A 21010-nucleotide genomic window follows, 5' to 3' on the forward strand; every position below is an offset into this window, starting at 1 on the left:
TGTGGTGCTCTGTGCTGATCAGGTGTCCACACCAAGTTCAGCATCTGTACGGTGACCTCCTCAGGAACAGGGAGCACCAGGTTGCCTAAGGAGGAGTGAAGGATTGGAAAGTCCATCCCCTCGGAACAGCAAGCACCTTATAGGAAGGTATTCCACAAAACACACTAGAGAAAAATGAAACAAAATTTAAAGAAAAAAACAAATAAAAACAAAACTCACATCATTATACAGATATGAACTAATCATAGCTTTATTTAGAATGAAAAGCCTGAAACACACCAAGTGAGTGGTCTCAAGAGGAAATGAAATGCCAGTCATAAGGGTGAAATACACTGATTATTACCAATATGGAAATATAAAATACTCTGTTGGGGTAAAAAGAAAAATCGAGCTTTATTCAAAGAAATACTGAAAATAAATGTTTTATAAATTGCAGTCGAGCACTTTTAAGTGAAATTTTAGGAATGAATTCTCAGAATCTATACAATACATTCTGGTATTGGCCAATGCAAAGTTTACTTGAAACCAGTATTTTAACATGGGCTTAACCTTCAATCATTTTAACATTCACTGATTATAACAATTCAACTGCATGATGTTAAGCAAGTCTCTTACGTAGAAATAACTTTTGAATACAAAACATTCAAGGAAATTATAAAAATGTATGTCAACGACTGCAGGACTGGGTCCAGATGGCGGCGCTTCCCCTTAGATAGTTCCCACAGTCAACACTTGAGAGAGATGCCACTCACTCTCGCTCCTCTGGCACACGACCACTGCAGTTCCTAAGTGTCACTGCACTATGCATCAACTGAAAAATATACATATGTATCCAAAAAAAGTCTTTAAAGAGACAGACAAGTGGGAGCTGGCCACTGTGAGCAGAGCTTCACAAGAAGCCCGTCTGGAAATGACTCCCAGGGGCCACTGCGCAGTTCTTATTCTCAGAAGGACAAGATGGTCTTGTTAATGATTTCCACCGACTCCCGGATCTCGTCCTCCTTGATCACAAGTGGAGGGGCTAACCTGATGATGTCGCCATGGGTTGGCTTGGCCAGGAGCCCATTATCTCGGAGTCGCAGGCACACCTTCCACGCGTCACAGTCTACAGAAAAATGGTCACAATGTACACACAGAGGTTAATGTACGAATACCCTTGTCACAGGCAAAGGCAGTGAGTGAGCCTCTGCAGAGAGTGTCCCCAGCGTCTGCTCTGGAGAAGAAGCTCTAAGTTGCTCGCTGCTTTGCTCAAGAAGCTGCATTACTGACTTTTTGGCAAGCACATAACTAGGTCTGGACGACATGTTAAGACTGTTACAGGCACAGCACCCTTGTCTGCAGTGCTTGGGGCCAGAAGGGCTCCTTCCAGATTCAGGAATGCTGGCATACACAGAAGGAGAAGACGTATCTTGGAAAAGGGGCCCATGTAAACATGAAACTCATATTTCACACTCACACGAGACTCTCAGTGCAACTGCATTTTGATTATGGCCTGTCTCCTGGGATCAAGTATGGGATTTTCCTCCTCTGGTGTGATGGTGACTGTCAAAACCTTTCAGATTTGGGACTATTTCAACTTCTCAGATTAGGGATGCCTAACACCAATCATAAGGAGCTAATGTGAAAGGACTTGGGTAGGAGACGCAAAATGAAATAATGGAATCGCTATCCCCAATCCTAGGAACACTACACGTTGCTGATAATGGACACATTTCCTGGCCATTCGGAACTAAGCATCATTTCCGAGCAGTGTTTCTCAACCTGGCTGCAGGCAGAACTGCCTGAGTCCACCCTATCTCAACCTGTCACATCAGGGGAACCGGCTCCCTTCCTTTCTCAAAAGCTCCTCTGCTGGAATTACTGCTTTAAAAGGAAGGGTTAGCCCAAGAAGCCCCAGCAGGGTGCCCTGGAGGGTGATAACTGATATCAGGCACAAGGAAGTCTCAAATCTTCATTATCTATTATCCACATCAAAGTCATCCATTTTATTCCTTCTGCTGCCTCTACAGCCCCTGCTGGATGGACAAAGCATTCAACTGAAGGGGAAATATTAACAGAAACTAATCAGGGATCACCAAGTGCTGCCTGACTAATAGAGGCAGGAAAGAACTGTCTGCAAGGAACAAACACTTGGTCAAAAGAGTGAAACACGCCTTCCCATTTGGAAAGATCTACATTTAGGATAACATTAATGCAATCAGGTCACAACTCATCTGAATGGCTTGACCAACAGTCTAGTCCACTGTTAGAGAGGACGGCCCTACCCACTGTGTCTTTGAAAGGACTGTCGGCACAATGTGCTGTGGACATTCATTACCTTTGGTTTCTCTGATGACGATGGCATTCAGCAATCCTTTCCCTCTTACACAAGTCACAACATCAGAGGGCAGCTTCATGAGCTCCTTTCTCAAGATGGCGCCCATCTTGTCTGCGTTTTCAGCAAGATTCTCTTCTTCTAAAACCTGTTTTTTAAAAAAAAAATCACAAACGTTAAGAGTGTCCTGGAGCAATCCATGAAAGGCTGGGAACAAAACGCACCTGTAATGAGACAAAGACCAGGGTGACACCACCTGCATTTGCTTTTCAGGGCCTGCATTAATTTCTAGCTAAACAGACAACCTCAGAGCCTTGCTTTAATCACAGATCCACTGTCAAAGTCTTCGTGGCAAAATAAAGATTAAAATTTGTTTAATGCAAGCCAGGCGGTAGTGGCGCACGCCCTTAATCCCAGCACTCAGGAGGCAGAGGCAGGCAGATCTCTATGAGTTTGAGGCCAGCCTGGTCTACAGAGCTAGTTCCAGAACAGCTAAGACTACACAGAGAAACCCTGTCTCGAAAAAAAAATTCTTTAGTGCAGTATGCTGTTATTATCGGAACACCTCAATGGAGTAAGTCTAATTTAATTTGAAACTGCAGCAGAATTGCCTTTTGTCCTCCCCCTAACATATTACTGTATCTTACATCTACTTTCCTGGGCTGGCTTCAAACTTGTGACTGCCCTGCCTTTCAGTTTCCCTAGTGCTGGGATCACAGTGGTGTACCACCATCCCTGATTTCATTTTTATCTGTGTTGAAATCAAACCCAAGGCCTTCCTCTTCCACTGAGCTAAGACCACCAGCGCTCAAATCTGAGTTTGAAAAAAATAAAAATAAAAGGGAAAAAGAGCTTTGTGATCCCCTGTAACCCTAGCACTTGGGTAGCTAAGGCAAGAAGATTTCGAGCAGTCTAGCTTGGGCTACACGGTAAATTCCAGGCCAGTGTGAACTACAGAGTGAGACTTTGATTTGAATAAAACAAACAGACAAACAAGAAAAAAACAAATCTTGCTTTGCTAAACCAAAGGGGCCTAGAAGGTGGTCATCGTACAGGAGTTCTGCCACTGCCAGGTGACTGACTACAGACTCGAGCAGCCCAGAGGAGTCCAGTCCTAATATTAGGGAAGGCAAAAAGCTACCGTCCTTTTTAAGAATGCCTTGCTCCTGAAACCTCCCCTCCATACTTCATGTTCTCTAACACTTGGCAATCATACTAAACTTCTTATCACACCAGGACTCAAATTAAAAATAATTTCAACACTACTTAAAAGCAGGGATCATTCAGGCCTATCGGTTTTCACCTCAAGAGCTGCAATGGCGATTCGGCAGCCGAGTGGATTGCCGCCGTAGGTGGAGCCGTGTTCTCCTGGTTTAATGGTCAGCATTATCTCGTCATCACACAGCACTGCAGACACCTGAAAGACAGACCCGCCGCGTCATTCCTCACATTCTCAGCATGCCGGGGACACAGATACTTCTGCACCGCGGATATTAAAGTCGATCAGCCAGCAGTTTACATCTGCCCTGACTCTCAGTAATAATAACTAAGACAGGCCTTCTTAGAACTAAAAGCAATAAACTTTTTTATTATTATTTTATGTGGATGAAGTGTTTTGTCCACATGTATGTCTATGCAACAGTGCCCACGGAAACCAGAAGAGGGTGTTGGATCCCTTGGAACTGGAGTTACAGATGGTTGTGAGCTGCCAGGTGGGAGGTGGGAACTGAACCCAGGTCCTTTGGAAGAGCAGCCAGTGCTCTTAACCACTTAGTCATCCCTGCAACCCAGGCAGAGCTGTTTTTGCAGTGAGATAATTTATAGTCCTTTCTAAAATGCTCTGCTTAGAAAACAAACTTGGGCATTTTCTGCAAGAAGACATTTCAGTCTACTCAGCAGGAACATCTACTCTTCAAAGCCCTTTCATCCCACATCAATTACCGACTCTGGATACAAACCCCCCAAAAGAACAAATGTTCCCATCTTACATTCATTGTTCGAGGTCTTGAACAATTAGTAGTACCAGTTTCTGAAAAATGGGAGGAACTTCTGAGGGAAATGCTTCTGTCCAAATCAAATGCCACAACACATCCCAGAGCACACACCCCACTTGGTCAACACTAACCAAGTGGACCACACAATGGAACTCTAAAATGTTCCAAGTGGCCTTTATCACACCTGATCAAATCAAATGACTTGAAAGGTATCCCGATCAAGGTCAGAGGAAGTAAAGGGACATTGAACTTACAGGGTATAAGCCACCAGAAAGGGCCTTCCCGAGAAGAACTATGTCAGGTCTGACGTTCTCATGATCCACAGCCAGCCATCTGCCAGTTCTGGACAACCCTGTCTGTATTTCATCAGCAATAAACAGGACCTGGGAGGAACAACAGACAACACAACTGTCATCCTCACTTCACGGGGAAACAAAGACCACTATCATGTTAACCCTCTCACGAAGTCTCTCTCCCGTCACCCTGCCATCTGTGAAGCTGTCTTCAGCACCCACACAACTTCAGTGGTGTCCTGTGGACATCTGTTTGCCGTGTCAGGCTGAAGAGCGCAAGGCTCCTCGAGATGAGAGAAGAAAATCCCAGGAAGAGCCGGGAGGTCTGCACGGCAGCAGTCCTCAGCACAGTGTCTCACCAGTGTTCTAGAGACTGAAAAGTCAGCTTCCACAGAGGGAGGGCTCTAAGCATGAGAATGTTCCTTAACTCTCGGAACTCATCTAGTGGAAAGTGAGATAATCGTGTATCCTGTCAGCAGAGTTCAAACCAGTCGAGCAAGTTTGGCCTCCCTGCCAAGTCAGCGGGACCACCTGGTACCTGGTGCCTGGTGCAGAGTTCTCGAACCCCCGTCAGGTATCCTGGATCTGGAACGATAACACCTGCTTCACCCTGGATGGGCTCCACCATGAAGGCAGCAACATTGGGATCCTGAAGAGCACGCTATAAAAGAAACAGAAGGGAGTTCTGATAGCTTCTATTCTACCATATTTGGTAACTGAAGTCAAATACTATACATACTTTCTGTTGTTAAGAATAAGAATGAGAGACTTTCTTGTTTCTTTTTTAGAACACTTGTTGCTTTTCCAGAGGATCTGGGTTTGACTCCCAGCACTCATATGGTGGTTCACAACCATCCATAACTCCAGTTTCAGGAGTACCAGACATACATACATGCAGGCAAAACACTCAAATTAATTAATTAGGTGTGTGTGGGGGGGTGATGATGATGAAGCCCGGCATGGTGGTGCATGCTTATAATTGCAGGACTCTAGCATGCTAGGTTTATAGGCATATACCACTATCCAGATTATCCCCACATTTTGCTACATCATAGATGTATTATAACTAAAAGCTAAGGCAGGAGCTGGAAAGGTGACTCGGCCATTAAGAGCACTCACTGGCTACTCTTGCCAAGAACCCTGGTTCCATTTTTAGCACCCACATGAGGGCTCACAACTGTCTTTAGGTCCAGTTCCAGAGGATCCAATGCTGTTTTCTGGCCTCCTGGAGGCTGCATACACATGGTGCATTTATAGTCAGGCAAACACTCACGTAAATTTTTCTTAAAAAAAACTGAGTGGCCTGTTAAAGCCATCTTATGACTTTTTTGTTTGTATTTTATAAAAGTACTCCACTTTGGAGAGGGGATATACCTCAATGGAAGAACAACTGCCTAAAATCCACAAGGCTTTGGGTTCCTTCTCTAGCACCACAAATAAAGTACTGCAATTTACAAGTCTTAAAAACATTTTATCTAGGCCAGGAGTGATAGTACATGCCTTTAATCTCAGCACTTGGGAGGCAGCAGATTCAGGCAGATCTCTATGCGTTCAAGACTGGCCTGGTCTACATACTGTTCCAGGCCAGTCAAGGCTTCAAAATGAGAGTCTATCTCAAAAGAAAGAGAATGAAAGGAAGGAATGGAGAGAGAGAAAGAAATTAATTTGATACAGTAATTAACTGGGTAATATTCAAGTTGTTATGATCTGAACTGGTTAGCTGGCCTAAGTACTAAACGACAAAAGCAGATCTCCCTGGGTTGGACCCTGACTGCCCACTACTGAGAAGGAGTCTCACATTTCAGCCTACCTTACGATGAATTTTCAGACTCATATAACTTTGTTTGTTCTGAGGTACTGGGGTCAAGCCCAGGAGCTCACACATGCTGTTTTACCAAGGAGCAACCTCCCTATCCTCATTAATGATTTTAATTTTCGAATGTGAGCATTTGTCTGTTATATAAGTATGGTAAGTATGTATCTGCACCACAGGCATGCCTGTTACCCAAGATGGTCAATGTTAAGAGTCTCCTGAACTAGAATTACAGAAGGTTGTGAGCTTCTAAACTGGCATAAGGAACTGAACCTAAGTCCTCTGCAAGAGCAGTATATGATCTTAATCATTGAGACATCTCTCCAGCCCCCTCATTAATGTGTTTTTAATCCACATACTGAACAGGTCATAATTAATTCAAAATAGTTTCCAGTTGCTCTGAGCCAAGTACCAAAGCCCCCCTGATGTACCTCCAGTGCGGGCAGATCGTTATATGGGATCGTTTCAAAGCCTGGCATGAAAGGTCCAAAGCCTTCATAACTGGTCGGGTCTGTGGAACTGGAGATTGCAGACAATGTTCGACCCCAAAAGTTTCCATCTAAAAGGAAAGACAAATAGTGACTATTCCAAAGAAACCTACAAGTTCAGTAATACTACTCTACAAGCACCTTGGGAAACCAGACTAAAAATAAAGGGTTATTTAGAGAACCTCTGTGAGCTTTCAATTACTCAAACAAAATCTGATACTAATTCCAATGGCTCCCCTGCCAGCAGCCAACAGGTCTCCTCCTAATTACTATTTTAAACACTTCTCTTCGGCACTTTTCTCAGACCCATTCTAACCAGAGCCTCACAACTGAGGCATCAAAGCATGGTTTCTGGACAGAGAAGGAACATTTACAATAGGAATGTGAGGAGAGAATGTCCTGCATAATGATCAGCAGTTTCCTTTTTTTTTTTGGTTTTTTTGTTTTTGGATTTTTGAGTCAGGGTTTCTCTGTACTGGAACTCCCTCTGTAGACCAGGCTGGCCTTGAACTCCACCTGCCTCTGCCTGCTGAGTGCTGGGATTAAAGGCATGTGCCATCACTACCCGGCAGCATTTTCCTTTTGATAGCCCAATACTGCAAGCTACCTACTGAACAGAATGCATTTTCAAATGCACTTACAGCAAAGATTCTCAGACGATCCAAATACTTTCCATGTTGCCTACCTTGACATTATAATCCTCCATAATGCTAAATGGAACAGACATCTGCCTTTCCTCGGGATCATGTATTTTTCTATTAATAAATGTGGCTGGGGGCCACTGGAGGCCAGGCACTACTCCAGGACAGGGGATGGACAGGTAATTAGCCTGGGAGCTGTCTGTCTGCAGAGCCTCCACTCTGGTAAAAAGCAAACATCCTAACATTGGCCAGCAAAGCAAACAACTGCATCATTTCAGCTGGGGTTAAACTCAACCATAAACAATACAGTAAAGAGAACGGGAATTGATCTCACTAACGATGTGTTGACATCTCCACCACCTATGCCAGCAGCAACTCAGTGACCTCAGTACTGGGTGGTTGCATCTTAGCTTCTTGGCATCTCTAAGAACACTCTTGCAAAAGCATCTATCACCTGGGTCTCTGACTCATGCGTCAGCCCATCTTTTTCTCATCCACATACAAAAGCATATTCGTTAAGATAACAAGCACCAATGTGACCAGGAGCCAACTTGTTCTCCTCTCCCTGGCCTCAGGGATCTCATCCTGTAGCTCACTCTGCAGGAATAGACCATCTTTCACTGTCATTCCAGCCCACTGACTCATCAGCCTCTTTCAATACAATGTAAAAATACCTTTGCACCCTTCACTAGTATGAAAGAGACTGTACATCTATAACAGAAATGACATTCTGTTTAGAATAGCCAGCCAGGATACCCACAACTAAAACACAAGATTTTACAATGGTAAATTACAGGCAGTCGCTTATGAAGCCACAGCTATGCTGCTGGGTTAAGCCACCCTTTTTCTGAATTACTCAGAAAAATGCAACCGTTCCCATTTCTTCTTTTCTGTCTCTTTTGGACGCTGGCAAGAGCCTAACTATACTTTCTCTTGGACATTAGGCTTTTTCATGCTTTGGTGAAGCTCTCCCTCGTCTGCCATGTAGCTGCTCATCTGCCATGTGGCTCCTGCTTCCTCCTCCTCCTCCTCCTCCTCCTCCTCCTCCTCCTCCTCCTCCTCCTCCTCCTCCTCCTCCTGTGTCCCTCCTCTGGGCAGCTTCAGGATTTACAGCTTATCTCCCTATAGCTGTTCTTTTAACCTTGAATAAAATGTTTTTGAGTTTTAAAAAAAACAAAAATGGAGCCAGGTGGTGGCTCATGCCTTTAATCCCAGCACTTGGGAGGCAGAAGCAGGCAGATCTCTGTGAGTTCCAGGGTAGCCTGGTCTAAAAAGTGAGTTTCAGAACAGCCAGAGCTACACAGAGAAACCCTATGTAGAAACGTCACACACAACCCCTGCCCCACCTCCCCCACCTCTCCCCGCTCCCCACAAAAAAAAAATGGTGAGTTACAGAATCATGGCAACATTTCATCAGATCATAATCTATCACCTGAAATACTAATTGACTCTGGTCATAACTTTATTATGCTATAGGATTTATAATTTAACTGTATGTATTCACCAGAAAAAGCAAAAATGTATTTGACCACAAAATCAGCACATACTTCTTTTTTAACTAAAATCTAAACTTGAAAAAGCCAGAATCTACCATTTGAATATCCCACAAAGATTATCATCTCAAATTACATAATCCCAAAAAACTGTAAATCTCTTAATAAGAATTCAAAGTAATCCTTCTCAACCATTTTCAGAAGTGTAACAAGGCAGCTTCAGCCTCCTGTTCCTGACAGTTTCTTAGAACACAACACAAGGGCATATTCACTATTAGAACTAAAATCCTGACCACAAGCCAACATGGTGAGGCACGCCTTTAATTCCAGCACTTGAGAGGTAGGAGCAGGCAGATCTCTGTGAATTTGAGGTCAGTCTGGTCTACAAAGTGAGTTCCAGGAAAGCCATGGCTATATAATAAAACCCTGTCTCAAAAACCAACAAAAAATGTTGGCTGCAGATGCTCAGTGATAGAATGTTTGTATAGTAAACACAAGGCCCTGCATTTGAAACTTAGCACCAAGAAAGAAAAAAGCAACTAGAAAACAGCTATGAGGAAAATGTGGTAAGACGAGAAATGAAATCAAAGTCACTTACTTCAAGGGAGGATTGAAGAGTTAAGAAAGAAAAATCTTGAACTAGGGATGCGGCTCAGGAGTAGAGCATTAACCTGGCATTCATTAGATCTTGAATTCATTCCACAATATCACAAAAGGAAGATCTCATACATCAAGAAGTAACGTAGAAATCCAAGAAGGAATTCCCCCACCAACCTTTATAAAACTGTCCAGAAATATTATGTAACAATTAAATTCACATACCAGCAAAAACAATCTTTGCTTTGTATTTCTGGATGCCTTTCACGGTGTAGCCCCAACGACGAGCAAGCTTACAGGCAGTCTCTCCAGCCTCCACTCCTATTGTGGGTAAAATGCTTAGATTTTACTAATGCTGCAAATTATCAAAGAAATCAGCTTAGCATGGGGTGCACAACTGAACCCCAGTCACTTGAGAGATTATTTTAGGAAGATTGTAAATTCAGGGCCAGCCTTGGCAATCTAGTGAGATGCTAAATAAATACAAATAAAGAAACGATTGACTCATTGATTGATTGATTGATTGGGAACTTAACAAGAATGGAACTGTTGTACCTGTATTCATCGGAAGAACTTTGTGGTAGTTGAAAAGCTTGGTAATGTACTCCTCATATTCACCAAGGACGTTGTTATAGAAAGCACGAGACGTTAAGGTCAGTTTGTCCACCTGACTCTTCATAGCATTTATGATCTTGGGGTGGCAGTGCCCTTGGCTGACAGCGCCATAAGCACTCAGGAAGTCGAAGTACTGCCTGCCTTCTACATCCCACACATAGATGCCTAAAATAAACAGGGAAGAAAAAAGAATTTGAATCTCTGTATGACATAGACCCCCAAACTGAAGACTGATTTTTTTAAAGCCCCCTCCACACCTACACATGAAATTCTATTTAATATATTTTTGTGCTTAAAACTTGGTTTAGTGGCTGGAGGGTGGTGGCTCACACCTTTAATCCCAGCACTTGGGAGGCAGAGACAGGTGGATCTCTGAGTTTAAGGCCAGCCTGGTCTACAGAGAGTTCCAGGACAGCTACAGAGAAACCCTGTCTTGAAACTGCAGCCCCCACACCCCCCAAAAAAACTTGGCTTAATGCAAGCCTATTAAACTTTGATTGAGAAAGAAGTATTAAGGCTATATTTTATCTGTCTACCTCTGACATATATATTTAACAGAACAGTATAAGAAGACTGTGATTCTGTCATAAATTTTGTTTTTTAGTGGTGAATAAGCACGTAAAAATATACCCAATAGTGAAAGTGTAAAATCCAGTGTGAAGGTCCACAGCTTCCATTCCAAACAGTTAGTCTAACTGTATAGGAGTATACTGAGATATATAGACTTTGGGTCTGGTTAATTTCAGTGTGCGATGTTATTTTTATTTGCAAGTTTTTTATAATAAAGTTTGTTTAAAAAAGAAAGAGAGCCAGGCGATGGTGGTGCACGCCTTTAATCCCAGCACTCGGGAGGCAGAGCCAGGCGGATCTCTGTGAGTTCGAGGCCAGCCTGGACTACCGAGTGAGTTCCAGGAAAGGCGCAAAGCTACACAAAGAAACCCTGTTTCCAAAAAAACAAGAAAAGAGAGAGAGAAAGAGAGAGAGAGAGAGAGAGAGAGAGAGAGAGAGAGAGAGAGAGAGAGAGAGAAAGGAGGGAGGGAGGGAGGGAGGGAGGGAGGGAGGGAGGGAGGGAGGAAGGAAGGAAGGAAGGAAGGAAGGAAGGAAGGAAGGAAGGAAGGAAGGAAGGAAGGAAGAAAGGAAGGAAGGAAGGAAGGGGTTGTAACCTCTTTACCAATTTTAATTTCAGGAGCCAAAAATTTGAATTTATGAAGAAGTTACACAAAATAGACAAACACCTTGTAAAGTAAAGACTACAACCGACCATATAGCAGGGGCATTTGCAAACCATATGCCGGGTAAGGACTTAGTATCCAGAACTCAATGATGACAACAACAAAAACGACTAGGCATGGTGGCACATACCTCTAATGCCACCATTGAGAGAATAGAGGCAGGAGGATCAGGAGTTCAAGGCCAGCCTGAACCAAGCAAGACCCTGTTTTTAAAAATGGTGAAAATAACTTGCTAGCATTTCTTCAAACACATACAAATGTTAATATGAATGTGAAAAGATGTATAATACATCACCAGCCATTAGAGAAATGCAAATCAAAACAAGGAGATACTATTCATACTAGCATGGTTATAGTTTGTGAAAAGGAAAAAAAGGGGGGGGGGCAAAGATATAAACAACTTGGAACTCACATACAATGCTAGTGGAGATGTAAAATGGTCCAACTGCGGCTGGGTGTGACGGTGAACACCTGTAATCCCAGCACTTGGGTAGCTGAGGCTGGATGAATGCAAGTCCAAGACCAGCCTGAACTACACAGTGAGAGCCTGTCTCTCTACCAATAGTTAGCCATTCTGAGCTGGGAAGATGGCTCAGTGAGTAGGAGCTCTTGCTATGCAGGCATGGCATGAGGACCTGAGTTTGAGTCCCCATATCCCACATTTAAATGAAGCGGGGCATGGCCACACATTCCTATAACCCTAGCGTTAAGCACAGATATGGGCAGGTCCCAGGAGTTCACTGGCCAGCTTCATGTTCAGCAAGAAACCCTGCCTCAAGGGAATAAAGCAGAACCTCAGAGAGTAAGATACCTGACTTCCTCTTTTGCTCCTGCTCAGGCACAGGCATCTCACATATATACATTGTTATTTTAAAAGGTTGGCAGTTCCTCTACAAGCCAAGCACAGAGTTCCTGCACGACCTAGCAATTCCATTCCAGGGATCAATTCAGGCAGTGCCAAACTTTTAAGGAACACTAGCTTACAGGGCTGAAATAACTCAGTTGGGAAAGTGTTACAATGAAGAAATACTGGCCCAGGGCAGAAGGAGGAGGAAGAATGTGGGGGCCCCAAAACAGTTTGACCACACAGCTGCCATGACAGGCTTAGAGGCCCAGACACAGCTTCCCATAGGCAACACGTGGACCCAGGAAAAGCCATAAGCTGACTCCATCCAGTGGGGCCTGCATCTAAGAGGAAATACCTGACATTCTAAACATTCCATACACCCCCAGACAAATGTCAGCCAACTGGGGTCCTGAACCCTGGAAATACCCTCACCCCAAACTCTGCTATGATAAAAACTCCACCTTGCCTGGGCTCTGGGCTCTCTGCTTTCACCCCTGCATTGGACAGACATAAAGACCAAGCCCCAGAGCTTGAAATAACGGCTCTTTGCTTTTACATACAGGATTTTTCCGTAGTGGTCTTTTGTGGGTCCCCACAATCTGGGCATAACAAAACCAACAAGAATGAGAGTCCTGGTCTAAAGTTCCTTTTGTAATTCAGGACATAAAAGAAAAGTGGATTCCTGCTAGGTTGCTGACTTCCTGATTGTGATGATCACATGTGCACATAAAAGATAAAGTTCCTGCGACCTTAGAAAAGACACGCTGACTATCTAGGAGTGAAAAGCTAGAAAACAGGGTGATCATGGGGCCAGAGGGGAGGAGAGAACACAACAAACAAAAGCCCTCAGCGATCTGCATGAAGAGGAAAGGAACATTTTACTATCATCATAACTTTTTACTAGAGTTATGTCAAAATAAAAACTAATAGTTAAAAAGAAAAATTGGTGGTGATGTCACATTCTTCTGCATGTCCGCTAGGTGAGGCCACCATGGGGAAGACCCACTGGCACAGGTACCCTAGACACTGAGTAAAGTCAAAGGAACACTATCCACAACACACATTCAGTGAGGGTCGGACTTGAGAAAATACAAAACAACTAATTCTTAGAACAGCAAATGTGGGGGTGGATTAATTAGAACAAACCTTTTGCTCTCTCCAGGGCTACAGGTAAAGGATGGTAATTATGTGCGCCATACTTAGCCTCCCGTTCAAAAATGTACTCAGAGGATGGTGGGCCTTGGACTGTCTTCTTAGTTGCAACAGATGCAGTAGAGGCGACTGAGGCATGGATTCCTCGCCTCAGAGCAGCAACAGACTGCAAACTTGCTAGTTTGGAAAACATCCTGTGGGTCCTTCGCGAATGGAAGTACAGAGACCTGTCCAAAGCAATGAGAAGGAGCTGAGTGAGAACCTTTCCAGGGCCAACGCATGTCTGTTCACTAAGTAACTGCTGAGCATCTACCACAGTCAATATCCAGCCTTTTCCCATCAGGTGTGCAGAGCACAAGGCAGACATCAGGGCGCCAAGTCAAGAGGCCAGAGCTGCTGGGTGCCCATGAGTCATGGGGTAGGAAGCAGGGGGTATGAACCATTTGCACTTTTTTAAAGCCCTGGCTGGTCTTCAACTCTGGGTTCAAATGACCACCTGGAGCTAGGACTACAAGCAGCACACGCCTCACCCTCTCTCAGCCCCATTCCTGCCCTGCAGGACCACCCCCACCTCTATTCTCTATTTTACATTCTTTCTCTGTCCCGGTATGCAAGTAGTGAAACAATAACTAATGTGGTTTTAATCTAGATGAGGTAACCCCAGCATTTAGGAGGCAAGATGATCAACACAAGTTCCAGGCTAGCCTGACCTACACAGTAAGTTCCAGACCAGCCTGGGCTACAAGTAGCCTCTGTCTCAAAATAGAAAGGTTGGGGGGAAGAGACTGAGGGGCAGAGCTAGACAGATGCTCCACAGTTAACAGGACCTGTTGCTTTTACAGAAAACCTGGCTTCAGGTGTCAGCACCCACATGGTGGCTCACAACTGTCTGTAACTCCAGGGGATCCAGCACCCTCTTCTGACCTCTGCAGGCACCAGGCACCCACATGGTGCACATATATACAAGCAGACAAACATTTAATACATATAAAATTTAAAAAAAAATAAATCTTAAAAGAAAAATGGAGAGAGACAGGGAAAAGTAACTTTTAGAGGCTGAAAAAAGTTTATCACCCAAACTACAAAAGGTAGAATCCGTCATTTAGCACAAATATCTAAAACTCCTTGAAGTCAAACTAAGCACAAACAAAGGCAAGAAGACTTGTTCTGGGATTCATTAAGAGTCTTGAGCTTTTACAGTAACAAACACAAATATATAAATAGATGAAAAGGGAATGGCTGTTTTTATTAACCCCAGCCACCACACACACACACACACACACACACACACACACACACACACACACACACTAAAAAGAGATATCAAAAAAATCAACTGTTCAGAGAAGAAAACAGTAGTGTCGACCAAGAGAATATCAAAGCACAAACAGCCAAGCTAGGCGTATGAATTTCCGAGCACACTGGTGCTCACTCACACTATTGACACTTTTCAGAATCAGGCTACTCTCTCTGCTCCGGTCCTAAACCCAGCCTCCACCAGTGTCCCCTGACTTCTGTGCACACTGCTCACCACTCAGATCACAGCAGGTAAAGAGCCTGAAACAAAGACTCGTAAGGAAGGGGCCACAGCAAAAGGGAAATAAGTGTGTGCAGAGGTACCATGTCTGGAGGCAGAAAGGGGGAACAGTTGAAGATAAATTCTAGATTAGGGGACAGTTACCCAAAGCCAGGCACGCCTGGGATGTCTATATCTCCTTATTTTTTTAAAAAAGACAAACAGCTAATTCATGTTTCAACAAAATTCTCTAACAAGTCAAACCATGCATAATCTTAGCCTTCTTGACTGAGCTGCCAAGTCAGCCGATCACAGGGCTTGGCTAGCTTTCACCTTGGCTCTCGCTCCATACTAAAAATCCAGTGCGGTTCAAGAATCTGCAATCACTAATCACACCCCACAACTCTGTCTTGTTTGCCAAAAACTTGCTGTTATTCTTTCTTCCCACGGTCAGACCAGAGTACAGATCTGAAACTCAAGCTCTAGGGACTGGCTTGGGAGGATCCCAAGGACTCCTAAAGTAAAGCACACAATTATACACAAAAGTACATTTTCCTAAGGAAAAGGGCTGCAACTTCACAGTATTTTCTCTCACACTTAACAAAAACAATGCAAGAATCACTAGACTGAGGCCGGGCGGTGGTGGCGCACGCCTTTAATCCCAGCACTCGGGAGGCAGAGGCAGGCGGATCTCTGTGAGTTCGAGGCCAACCTGGTCTACAAAGTGAGTTCCAGGACAACCAGAGGTATACAAATAAAGCCTATCTCAGTGAAGAAAAATATGCTTTCTCAGATACTTCTTAGGAGTGCACTTACATACACACAGGCAAAACACTCATACACAAAAAAATAAATAAATCATTAAAATCAGTTTCTGATGACATGGCAAGGTATTTTAGGATATGTTTAAGTAAACAAAATAAAATTATACATACAGATGTTCAATTATGCAAAGAGTATTAGAAAAACTTTCCTTAATGGAAAGAAACAAAAAAGTCACTGTGACTATCTTTAACTATTCTCTATTTTCTACAATGACCATAAATTGTATTTATGGTTCTGGGCAGTGGTGGCGCATGCCTTTAATCTCAGCACACAGGAGGCGGAGGCACTCGGATCTCTGAGTTCCAGGCCAGCCTGGTCTACAGAGTGAGTTCCAGGACAGGCACCAAAACTACACAGAGAAACCCTGTCTCGAAAAATCCAAAGAAAAGAAAACAATGTTGTTTAAAGAAAAGTACAGTCAATACTCCAAGGAAGTGCAGCCTTGGGTCCACTAGGTCACCTAGGATCAAATTTAAAATAAAAATAACTCTCATACTTTTGCTACCAAAGTCTATAGCCCTGCTTTTTCTTTTTCTTTCTTTTTTTTTTTAAGATTTATATATTTATTATGTATACAGTGTTCTGCCTGCATGTGTCCTTGCAGGCCAGAAGAGGGCACAAGATCTCATTACGGGTGGTTGTAAGCCACCATGTGGTTGCTGGGAATTGAACTCAGGATCTCTGGAAGAGCAGTCAGTACTCTTAACCACTGAGCCATCTCTCCAGCCCTAGCCCTGCTTTTTCAATAGGCAGAAATATACTCAAAAGACTGGTTATTGAAAAAATCCTAAAAATGCTTCAATAGTGTATTTTTACAGATTGAAATAAGACTGCAGAAAGGGGCTGGGAGAGGACTGTGATCCCAGCACTTGGGGGCACTGAGAAGGAGGGTTTCCAGTCCAAGGCTAGACTCGGCTGACTCAAAACAAACCTCCAAGAAGAAAGAACCTAAAGAAGGCTACCTACACTCAACTTACCTCAATTCACACAAGAATTACCTGCTCAGCTACAATCTATTTATCTGCTGGGTCCCCTCAATTTTATACAGAATGACTATTATCAGTAGCCTAACAAAAACATCCAAAACATGAGTAATACCCCCCAAGTTCTCAAAGTAGATCTCTGGATATTTTCCTTAACTGGGAAAGATCAGAGGTGCCCAGACCACGATATATCAGAATCTACGGTGCACATTTCCATTAAAGAGTCTCTGTGTTCAAGTTACTGAGTTTGTACTGTATGAGAACTGTTAGAACAAAATATTAATTAAAGTGGCCTTTAAAACAGTCATCAATAATCTTCTCTAGGCTTGGGAAATGGTTAAGAAATCCAGTGGTAGAAAATGGTAGAAAACGCATAGCGTTTCACAATTTAAATTCTGTCTGTGGCTTTAGGAGGTGGATGTGCCAGTCTTTCTGAACTTCAGTTTTCCCATTTGTCAATTGCAGCTGAAGCCATTCACTGGCGCCTCGAGGAGCTCATGTTAAAGCTCCAGGTTCAGCACAAAGAAGCCATTCATTCGGTTCTCTTCTGCTCTAAGTTCACAGGAATGCTAGCCAATTTCTACCAAAAAAAAAAAAAAAAAAAAAAAAAAAACACTGCCACGGTGTCATTTTTAAACTGGACTATTTTCTTTAAAAAATAAAATAAAATTCTATATATAGTCCTGAGGATCAGTGAGTAGAGTACTCACCTAACGTGGCTGAAGCCTTAGATTCCATCTCCAACACCAAATACACCAGAGAAGCAGAGGTAGGAAGATCACGAGTTCAAGATCATCCTTGGCTACCCAAGAAGTTAGAGGTGGTTAGGCACTCTGACATCCACCATTAATCTCTGCACTCTGGAGGCAGAGCCAGATGCATCCAGCCAACCTGGTCTACACAGTGAGTTCCAGGCCAACCAGGGCTACAGAGTGAGACCCAGTCTTAAAATTAAATAAATAGAAATCAGACAAGAATGTAAAAAGGAGTAACCAACCATGTCTCAAGAAAATCACCTAGCCTGGGTAAGGGGCTTCTGCTGAAATTCTCTTGTCTGCCAAGTGAACGAGGTCCTTACTGAACCCAACTCCTAAGGGAGGCAAGGAAGCAACAGAAAGCGACCCAGACTGGAGAGGGGATGAGGCCACCCCACCCCGCATGAGGGTAAGTTAACTCTGAGAGGCTGCCTCTCTGTCCTCCCGTGCAGAAGTTCATCTTCTCATCAAAGCTTCACTCTTAGACCTAATAGCTTTCAGTCCTCAAAGGGCAAAATAATGTGTTGATAAACACATTATCATTCACTTATTATTTATATTTACTATTTTTGTATTATTTTCTTGTTATTTACATTAAGCAGACATAAGGGCCTAGAAATGAGAACAAGTTCTAATGATAGATCGAGAATTCTGAACACCTAACATTTAATTTCAAAGCCATCACTGTTCACTACCTTTTATCGGCCCACAGCAATGTTTCCACAGTACAGTGTCCCTAAAGGGCTGCACTTGGAAGAATTTGTTTAGTCTGCCTTATTAAATAACATTTTCTTAAATTACTCGAAAAGAATCACCAATATAAAGTCATCCAAAAGCCATTGAAAATATTCGGCTTGAGAAGTAAATTTGGTTTGGCTATTGTCAAATATTTACTTTTCTGAGGTAACCATTCACAAATACAGGCCTTATTTTTTTGAAGTTCTGCCAACAAAAGCTTTGTTTTACGTAACCAATATTCTGGCTAAAATTCACCTCAAGTGCGTCACAGGCAAACAACTAATACTACTGAAAAAGGATTGGACCAGCTACACCGCACCCTCCACACACCTCCAAATCACTGCCCATTCATAACTGTTTTTAAAAGTATGGAATCTGACTCATCCTTAAGAACTCAGCAAAGGGAATAAAATACAAACGCAAGTAACTATAATAAAAACAGACTGTAGAAGAAAAATATATGAAACAGGGAAAAAATACCTTTAAAAATAAATCCTAAATAAAGTTTCAGGGGCTGGAGAGAAGGCTCAGCAGTTAAGATCACCTACTATTCTTCCAGAAGAGTTTGGTTCCCAGCACCCACATTACATGGCACAACTAGAGAGAACTCCTGTTCCAGAGGGATTGTACCTCTCTGGCCTCAGAGAGCATCTGCATTCATGTGCACATACCCACAAACACACACACACACACACACACACACACACACACACACACACACACTCTTAAAAAAAATCATACAGCTTCAGGTTACATGAAACTAATTTACCCACAGACACTCTGACAATCCTGATTGAGGAGATTTAGGATGGAGAAATTGGAGGTTATTCAGTTGGAAAGGACACTTCCTTCCAAAAATCACTCTTTCTCCTCTCTCAATATATCTTGACACATCTACAAGGTAAATAAATGCACTACCAGGCATGATGTAGGCCTGAGGCAAGGTTTGTTGGCATCAGAAGTTCCGCGCAATTAGCCTGGAATTTTCTGAGGTTCAACATCGTTTGCGAAAGGTCTGGGGGAGTGACGGGAGTGGGGTTGGGGGGTCTTCGTGCCGAAAGCCCTGTGGGCCAATCCCTAGCCAACATCTCAATAATGTACACGTCACTTCCTCAATCCTCTTATTTGCTTTAGGGCTGCAGAGAAAGTGGGGAGTGGGGAGGGAAGGGCAGGAGCAGTCGCGGGACACAAGAGGGTACCCCAAGAACTCGGGCTCGGTTCGCATCAGCGCGCCCCACCCCACCCCCCCTGCCCGGTGACTGGACCACGCGATGACTGCTCTGTGCCCAGGGATCCGATCCCCGGCAGCCAGGCAGCTCGAGCCGCCACCTTCTCGAATGCCGAGTCCTCGGAAGGCCCAAGCGAGTGCCCGGAGGGCGACGAGCCCGAGCTGTGTCTGGCAGGCAGCCGTGCCACGTCTCCGGCCTCCGGTTCCTTGCTCGTCCCCTTGCCGAGCCCGCCCCGCCCCGGGGATGTGCCGCACCCAAGACCGGTACAGCCGTGCGCTGCCCCGGCTGAGACTCTGGGACACCCAGCAGGTCCCGAGCCGCTCCCGCCCAGTCCCGCCGTGCGCTTGATACCTGACAGCGTCCGCTAGGAGTAAGCGACGACACTTGAGTCTCGAAGCCCGATGTGGCCTCTCGGCGCGTCACACCGTTTAAGACACCGTGTTTGCCCCGCCCCGCCTGCGCTTGCAGTTCATTGGCTGAGGCGGAGGGCCGCACACCAATCACACCAGGCCCTCCCTCGCCCCACCCACCCGGCCTTGAGCCGCAGGGCGCCAAGCTCCGCTGCTCTCGGTAAATGTGCAGTCGGTGTTTGTGTGTGCGGCGCTCTGGACTGGATTCAGGAGCAGTTCGCTGTCTTTTACAGGCAGGGAAACAGAGATTCGAAGGGATGCTGGCATCCCACTGCGTTTCCCTGGCCGCGAAGGGATGCTGGCATCCTACGGTGTTTCCCTGGCCGGCGGACCCTCCAAAGCCTTTCCTGGAAGAGCCTCTTAGGAGCAACATCATCTCCTCTTAGATGCTGAAATCACATGACTTTGAACCCTCACGTGCCAGAATGGCGGAACAGCTTACTGATACTTCCAGAATCATCTTTGCAGCTGTAAAACACTGCCTAGCTGTTAACTGTTGTTAGTAGTCGTTGTAAATGACAGCAACCCAGCACAGACTTGCCTGCTCTGCCCTCTACCACCATGGTTAAAACTCAAAACCCAAAAAGGATATCGCAGGATAAACAGAATCAAAAGGTGTTTGAGTATCATTTTGTCTATAACAATCGTTATAAATCAGGAAACATGCAGATAATAGAAGAGACCCAGAGTTACCCAATACAGGGCCACGAACCGCAGGCAGCAGAGGACTGCCTGCCGGCACAGTGATTCACCACTACCCTATGCATCAGGGTCAGCCAGAAAGATTTCGCACTCCAATTTGGAATGACTGTGTGTGGGTGAGAAACCACAAGGATGGAGTGCACCAGGGAGAGCCATGATCAGTCTAGGTATCAAGGGAGAGAAGTGTGGTTTCTAGAACCAGAAAGGAGTTTGAGGAGAGACCACTTGAGGGACTTTGGGGGGCGGTGGTGATGCACACTATTAATCCCAGCACGGGGAGGCAAGAGGCAGGCGGATCTCTGAGTTCGAAGCCAGCCTGGTCTATAGAGCAGTTTCAGGACAACCAGAGCTACACAGGAAAACCCTATCTTGA

General features: G+C 44.3%; 1 protein-coding gene across 1 annotated transcript; it reads right to left on the minus strand.

Moving 5' to 3' along the window:
• Nucleotides 1-223: 223 nt before the first annotated feature.
• Oat (ornithine aminotransferase) lies at nt 224-20004 on the minus strand. Its single transcript, XM_006976956.4, has 10 exons — nt 19877-20004; nt 13474-13706; nt 10189-10413; nt 9859-9954; nt 6846-6973; nt 5140-5262; nt 4563-4691; nt 3618-3731; nt 2318-2462; nt 224-1105 (listed from the first exon to the last, which is right to left on the minus strand). Exons 2-10 carry the CDS (start codon nt 13670-13672, stop codon nt 945-947), a joined length of 1320 nt encoding a protein of 439 aa, XP_006977018.1. The 5' UTR covers nt 13673-13706; nt 19877-20004; the 3' UTR covers nt 224-944.
• Between the last annotated feature and the right edge of the window lie 1006 nt (nt 20005-21010).

This window comes from Peromyscus maniculatus, chromosome 1, assembly GCF_049852395.1.
Source record: "Peromyscus maniculatus bairdii isolate BWxNUB_F1_BW_parent chromosome 1, HU_Pman_BW_mat_3.1, whole genome shotgun sequence".
Taxonomy (NCBI): Eukaryota; Metazoa; Chordata; class Mammalia; order Rodentia; family Cricetidae; genus Peromyscus; species Peromyscus maniculatus.